Source organism: Sminthopsis crassicaudata, chromosome 6 (assembly GCF_048593235.1).
Source record: "Sminthopsis crassicaudata isolate SCR6 chromosome 6, ASM4859323v1, whole genome shotgun sequence".
Lineage (NCBI taxonomy): Eukaryota > Metazoa > Chordata > Mammalia > Dasyuromorphia > Dasyuridae > Sminthopsis > Sminthopsis crassicaudata.
Genome location: NC_133622.1, coordinates 221,084,985 through 221,092,484, shown reverse-complemented (window position 1 = coordinate 221,092,484; position 7,500 = coordinate 221,084,985). Strand labels below are relative to the sequence as shown.

General features: G+C 49.8%; 1 protein-coding gene across 1 annotated transcript in view; it reads left to right on the top strand.

Annotated features, from left to right (window-relative positions):
- Window positions 1–7,500, top strand: part of PAX6 (paired box 6) — a 21,966-nt gene that overhangs the window by 3,701 nt on the left and 10,765 nt on the right. The window contains 8 exon segments of the mRNA XM_074276802.1: window positions 806–936; window positions 1,733–1,774; window positions 1,869–1,983; window positions 1,986–2,045; window positions 2,048–2,082; window positions 3,893–3,928; window positions 3,930–3,983; window positions 3,985–4,060. Of these exon segments, the coding sequence (XP_074132903.1) occupies window positions 806–936; window positions 1,733–1,774; window positions 1,869–1,983; window positions 1,986–2,045; window positions 2,048–2,082; window positions 3,893–3,928; window positions 3,930–3,983; window positions 3,985–4,060 (549 nt within the window).

The window sequence follows — 7,500 nt, the reverse complement described above, 5'->3', positions numbered from 1 at the left end:
TGGAGGGTACCAGATTTTTCTGGTAGTGGAGGGGATATATATACACACATATATACATATATGTACATATGTATGTGTGTATGTACATATGTGTGTATGTATGTATATACTTCTCTTTTTGTCTTTTCTCTTCTATGTTAAAAAAGAAATGTGACCTCGCTCCATAATTGGAACATTACCTTGAATTTATTGACTCAAAACTTGTAGACAGAGAGCTCGCAGGGGACACCCGGAGTGGAGTGATTATTTTGTCATCGTTAGACGGAGTGCTCAGTTCAGGAAACCTAGAGACGAGTGCAGAGACCATCCAGTCTGGAAACCAAGAGCTCAGAATCTCGAGAACGATCGCCAGGGGTTTTTAATCTGTGCTGGGGGTTAGAGAGGTTTGAGGGAGAAGTGAAGTGGGCAGAGCGTTCAAACTTGTTCCTTGGCTGTCTCCGACTTTGCGGGTTGAAAAATCCACAGTGATAAATGGGAATTGTCTTCCTGGGAGCTCAGACGAAGCTGCGAGGGGGATTGATAGGACGGGAGTATTTGCTATTGGATACATAGCTGTGTCGGTTGTGATGGAAGAATGCCTTTTTCTGTTGTCCTTGATCAATAGCAGCAACCTGATGGTAGAGGTTGTCATGGATCCGCAGGTAGCTGAGGATGCTATTTTTTTTTGTTGTTGTTCCCCCCACCCTCTATCTCTATTTCCCCCCTTCCTTCTCTCTCCCCCCGTCTCCCTCCTTCTCTCCCTTCTCTTCCTCTCTCCCCCTTCCCTGTCCTGTCCCTCTTTCTTTCTCTGCTTTCTTTCTCCTAGGTCACAGTGGAGTGAATCAGCTCGGTGGTGTATTTGTCAACGGGCGGCCACTGCCGGATTCCACCCGCCAGAAGATCGTGGAACTAGCTCACAGCGGGGCCCGGCCGTGTGACATTTCCCGAATTCTGCAGGTGATCCTCGGCTACGCCTCCCCACTTGCTTCCAAAGGCCACCGCTCTGAACGCACTCTCTCCATCTTTTACCGTAAAAGCTTTAATTACGGACCCCCGCCCCTGCTCCCTGTCCTCCACCCTGCCCCCACCCCCCTTTCCTGTCTCCCTCACCCATCTACCCCGACTACCTTTTCAACTGGTCAGTTACCTACGATTATTCATCTGCTTTGAGGGGAAATTTTTTTAAAAGAAACTTTACTTAATTTTTTAAAATCTGCCAACTACTTTTATTTGGTAAAAGATTTATTCTCGTTACAGTTAGTGAACTGTAATATACGGAATTATATATAAACTGACATCATTTGTTCCCTCTATTCACTTCGGATTCCAAGATACCTGTGTGCCCTGGACTTTACTTTTTTTTTTTTTTTAATATAGATTTATTAGATTATAAAGACAAGGTTGTTTGGCCCCGATCCCGTTATCCCTCGTGGGCACGTTCAGGATGGAAACCGAAATAATCAATTTTCAGTTTATTTTCCCTTTTGGACCACTAACAAACCAACATATCGATTGTAAGCAGTCAAGACGATTCATTTAGTTTTTGTTCATCTTCAGGCAGGGATGAATAGAGTAGTTTTGGTTTTGGTTTTGGTTTTTAAGAACCTTTTAAATGGGTTTTTTAAAAATTCCAGATGTTTTAAAGTCTCATCACATTTGTAGTGTTTAGGGGCCACAAATGTAATTTTAAGAAAAAAAAAAACCTCTCTAAAGTAAGTTCTCATACCATTGAAGGTATATTTTTGTGTTATAGACCCATGCAGATGCAAAAGTCCAAGTGCTGGACAATCAAAACGTAAGCTTGTCCTTGTTTAATGCATACTTAAACAATTTTATTTTTGTCTTGAAATTATTAATAATGTGGTTTTCTGTCCGCTTCCCCTGTGCAGGTATCCAATGGATGTGTGAGTAAGATTCTGGGCAGGTATTACGAGACCGGCTCCATCAGGCCCAGAGCCATCGGAGGGAGCAAGCCCCGGGTAGCGACTCCCGAAGTTGTCAGCAAATAGCCCAATACAAACGAGAGTGCCCGTCCATCTTCGCTTGGGAAATCCGAGACAGATTGCTGTCGAGGGGGTCTGTACCAACGACAACATACCCAGCGTAAGTTCATGGGGATACCGAAGCAACACCTTGTCCCTTTCTCTTCGGAGTCTCTTCCTTCTCTCTCCTTCTTTCCTTCCTTCTGTTCTCATTTCTTCCTTTCTTCTTTCCTTCTCTTCCTCCTTCCCCTTTCTTCCCTTTTCTTTCCTTCTCTCCTTTTTTGCCTTTCCTTCTCACTTCCCTCCTAATTCCCCTTTAAATTCTCTCCTTTCTCATCTCTGTCTCTGTCTCTGTCTCTGTCTCTCTCTCCCCCTCCCTCCCCTTTCTTTAACTTTCTCCTCTCTTCCCTTTCTCTCTTATCCCTCTCCTCTTTCCTTCCTCCCTTCTTTTCCTTCTTCTTCTTCTTCTTCTTCTTCTTCTTCTTCTTCTTCTTCTTCTTCTTCTTCTTCTTCTTCTTCTTCTTCTTCCTTCTTCTTCTTCTCTTCTCCTTCTTCTCTTCTCTTTCTTCTCCTTCTTCTTCTTCTTCTTCTTCTCCTTCTTCTTCTTCTTCTTCTTCCTCCTTCTTCTTCTTCTTCTTCTTCTTCCTTCTTCTTCTTCTTCTTCTTCTTCTTCTTCTTCTTCTTCTTCTTCTTCTTCTTTCTCTTCTTCCTTCTTCTTCTCCTTCTTCTTCTCCTTCTTCTTCTCCTTCTTTTTCTTCTCCTCCTTCTCCTCCTCCTTTTTCTCCTCCTCCTCCTCCTCCTCCTCCTCCTCCTCCTCCTCCTCCTCCTCCTCCTCCTCCTCCTCCTCTTCCTCCTCCTCCTCCTCTTCTTCTTGCTCCTGCTCTTTCTCCTCCTCCTCTTCCCTTTCTCTAATTCTGGATTGGACCCCTCCCTTGTCTTGGTCGCCTAGGTCACTATAAGGGTGGATACAGTTTCTTTTGTCCTGTTTTAAATGATCTGAGTGTGGGGGAGTTCCTGTGATTTGTATGCTGCCAGGTAATGATTACTGGGAAGATCAGGAGATAGAGAAATTCATTTCGAAAGAGAAAGACAGAAAGAAAGAAAGAAAAAGCAAGCAAGCAAGCAAGAAAGAAAAGAATAAAGGAAAGAAAGAAAAGAACGAAGGAAGAAAAGAATGAAGGAAAAAAGAAAGAACGAAGAAAAAAGAAAAGAACAAAGGAAGGAAGGAAAGAAAGAAGGAAAGAAGGAAAGAAAGAAGGAAAGAAAGAAAGAAAGAAAGAAAGAAAGAAAGAAAGAAAGAAAAGAAAGAAAGAAGAAGAAAGAAAGAAAGAAAGAGAAAGAAAGAAAGAAAGGAGGGAGGGAGGAAGAGAGGCAGGGAGAAAAAAACTTTTTTTTTTTTTTCAAAAGGAAAAGGAAAAGAAAAAATATCTCCACTATTTGGGTGGGGGAAGGGGGGAGGAGAAGTGGTGAAAGATAGGCTGGGAGAGACAGAACTCCAGACCCACGTGCTCAAACTTTCCTAATTGTCCCTACAACCCCTCATGGTCGAGGGGGACAAACCAACTATGACAAAAGAAAACAAAGAAAATTGAAATTTTGAACTTTTTTCCGCCAGAAAATCTCAGACCATGGAGGATTGTGCTAACTCCTTGTAAAATATTAAACTAGAATGTCCCGAAGCTTTGGTTTTCGATTAACCAAGAGCATCCTTAGCTGAAAGCAGTGGAGATATTCGTTGGCTTTGGGGGTTTTTCTTCTTGCTGATGTTCAGATATTAATCTGGCCACTGTCTTGGGTCTAGGGAGAAAGGAGGCAGAACAGGGAACGAATGGGAACGTGTTTAATGCAAAGTGGTAGCGTTGGTGGCGTTTGTTTGTTTTGTTTTGTTTTTTAAACCCTTCCATGAGCTCCACTTTTGGTTCGGTTCACAGGTATCATCAATAAACAGAGTTCTACGCAACCTGGCTTAGCGAAAAGCAACAGATGGGCGCAGACGGCATGTATGATAAACTGAGAATGCTGAAATGGACAGACAGGAAGCTGGGGCACCCGCCCAGGGTGGTATCCGGGGACCTCTGTACCAGGGCAACCCACACCAGGTAAAGCACACATTCGGAGCTCGCGGGCTCTCCTCGCAGCCTCTCCCTCCATCTCTCAGCCGGGGTTCTGAGCCCGGCAGAAGGAGCTGTCACAGAAAGAAAGCGGATGCCCCCAGAGCAGAGCTAAGCAGGCAGGAGGCCAGGGCAGAGCTCGGCTCCTGACCTGCTCCTGGCGAAATGGGGCGGCTCGCAGCGCAGGGCTGGAAGGCCGGTGCCCACTGAAGATTTGCCTCTAAGGGAAAGGCAGGAAGCAGGCTAGGGAGCGGGGTCAGCTTGAGAGGAGGAGAGACAGAGACAGGGAGAGACAGAGACACACACAGAGTTCACATGAGTGTGCGTGCAAGAGCCAACCACGTGGTTCGCTATTTAAATTTTCCATTAAAATGCATCGAGAGCCCCCTTGCTGTAGGAGTGTGACAAGTTAACATACTGACAGACTGTGAGGTAAACATAATTGTATCATTTTGCTTTTTACAGTAATTGACAAATTATGTGACTGTGAGTAGGGAGCATATGGAAAGATGCGAGGAGATGCGTTGGGAGTTGCGGCCTGGGGCCTGTGGAGGAGTGGGGATCTGGTGTCCCCCAGTCAAAAAGAACACCAGCCCCCCACCTTTATGCCCCGGCCCATTCCGTTCTCCTCGTTTCCCCACCCCCACCCAACTACCCACTTCCCACTATTTTATCCCCCCCCCCCCTTTTTTCTGTAGAGGGGAAATGGTGGTAGAAGCCCCCCTGGGTCTGAGGAAAGATTGCTGGAAGCATCCATTGGCCGACTGGAGCCCAACCTTTTGGGAAAGGAGGTTTAGTGGAGGCGCTGACCTCTGCTGAGTGGGGCAGAGCAAGGAAGGAAGGGGCCCCAGCCCGAGCCCGGGAGGAAACAGTGGGAGAAGAGCAGATCGCGCGGCTCTCTCCTGGCCTCTCTTACCCCCCCCCCCCCCCTTAGGTGAATTGAGTTAGTTTGGCCCAAAATAGAAAACTGTTTTCTCCCGAAGATTAATCGGGATTTGTTGTCCCTGTGACAGGGAGATAATATGTGGGATAATGGGACGTGGCGTCGCACTCCCGGGAGCATGACTAAGCCCGGGGGGCTCCAGGTCAGGGAGGCTGGCTGACCTGGGCTGGCGAGGCAGGGGAGTGGCGCCCTCCGGGGAGCTGGCCGGGCCGCTGGTCCCCCGGCCGCTTTGGGGGTGCCTCCGCCCCCCGAGGGACGCGGAAAGGGAACGAGAAAATCAGTTAACAGTATGCGAAATATCTGCTACAAAGGATGCTTCTGTCACTCGGAAGAATTTGTTATGGGAACAATCCTGTCGCTATGTAATTGCTCATTAGAGAGCGTTTTGTTTCTCATTAAGGCGACATGAATAAGCGTCTAGTTGAAGGAGACAGCTGTAGAAATGTTCCACAGGAGACCCCTGGACACGCTGTGGCGCCGCTTGCCAATTAGACGTGTCAGCTTTAAGAGCAGAAGACAATATAGGAAGGACACTGGCAAGATAGGGAGCGAGCTTTCCCTTTTTTTTTCCTTTGGTCTACGGGCTCCACCCTTTGAGGATCCCAAGGCCTCGAAGATGGGCGAGGACTCTCCTTGACCTCTAGTCACCCCCAGAGGCTTGGCCACGTTCTCTCGGGCTCCTCCTCTTCCCCAGCCCGAGATTCGAACCCTCGGGACACCTAGATGTTGCCGGGTGTGGGCTGCGCGGCCAGGAGAGGCCGCTCTGTGCCAAAGCAGGGGTGGAGGAGAAAGAACAGGAAGGAAAGCAAGTGTCTCTCGCTTCCAGCTCACTCCTCCAGCCATTCCCGTCGGCCTTTAGGTGCTGTGGAAATTTCTCCAACTTCTCCCGTTATTAAATATCCAAATAACAAATAGCATCCTGCTTTCTCTCCTCTCTTCTCCTTTCGTCTTATTCTATCGTCTCCCATCTTCTTCTTCCCCTTTTCCTCCTTATTCTTCCCTTCCCTTTTCTTCTTCTCCCATTCCTCCCCTTCCCTATCTTTCCTTTCCTTTACTTCCCTCCCCTCCTCTTCCCTTCCCCTTCCCCCTGCCCCTCATTCCCCCTCCCTCCTCCTCTCTTCGCTTCCCTTCTCCTATCCCCTGCCCTTTCCTTTCTTTCCCCGCCCCTTTCCTCTCCTCCTCTTCCTTTCCTTTTCTCCCTTGCCTTCTTTTTTCTTCTCTTCCTTCTGACTTTCTCCCATCTCCCTGCCTCAGTAGCTCTCCCTCACCTCTCACTCCCCCCCACTCCCGCCTCCCCATCTCTGTGGATCCGTCTTTTCCATTTCCCATTTGAGTCTCCTCCCATTTTGCTTCCCTTGCTTTCCCCCTCTGCTCCTCCTCAGTTGACAGACCATACCTACAGAGGGACACACTCAGGTGTGAGAGGACCGGACTCACACGCAGATCGAGGGAGGCGTGCCCCTCCCCCCCCCCCTCTCCACCCTGGGAGAGGATGCTCTTTGCCCAAAAGAAGGGAAGGAGGCCTGTAAAACGCCCCGGTTTTTCGGGCCTCTGTTACTAGGGCTGGGTTGTGGGCACCCCGGTGACTCGCTTGTCAGTAGGGCTCAGGTTGGGCCCCATAACGAAATCTAGCCGGGGACTGGGAAGGGCCTCGCTCCGCCGGGGAAAAAGGTCCGCAAACCGTAGGAACTTCCTTCCGAGAGAGCTAGGTTCCGACTGGGCCAAACTGACAGGAACGAACTCAAAAACATTCTGGGACCCAGCTACGGCTAAGGATGTGTGCTGAGACAGGCTCGTGGAAGGAAGCCCCCAGATCTCTTTCTGACTCCCGGACCCCCGGGGGGAGGAGGCAGCCAGGACTCCGGGGCTAGCGGTCCCCATCCGCTCCCGCAGAGAAGCAGGGGCAGGGGGGGGTGGGGGCGGAGAGCCCTTTCAGGTGCGTCCGCACTTTCCCGCCAACCTGCCGGGCCTCTATCCGCTCCCAGCCGCGCAGGCGCGGGGCCGGGGGTGGGGCAGCCGCCAGCATTAGGACCCCCGGGAGCAGCCCAGAAGCGCCTGGGGGGAGCGGTTCTCTGCTTGGCGCCCCCCAATCTTAGCCGCCCCCTCCCCGGCTCCTCCTTCCCTCCGCCGGCCCTTGGCCGGACTGGGCTTGGAGAGTCCATCGCCGGCGCAGCATAAGGCGAGGTTAGGTCTCAGAGGGGGACAAATATGGTCTCAATCTGATAGACGCCATGCGGCAGTGAATGAAATAAGGAGGACACGGCCTGGAGGAACAAAAAGGCAATTCTATCCGGCGGCAATTCTCCCGGGAGTCTGCGGGCAGAGGGATCACTGAGGCACTTGTTCTTATCTCCGCCACCCACCCCTCCCCCACGTTAGAGAGCCCCAGCCCTCGATAGGATTTAGACACTTTCTCTTTCAACAGATGCTGCGGTGTTTTGATCCGCGTTCCGTAGCTGAAAGGTGCAGACATTGCTTTGCTATC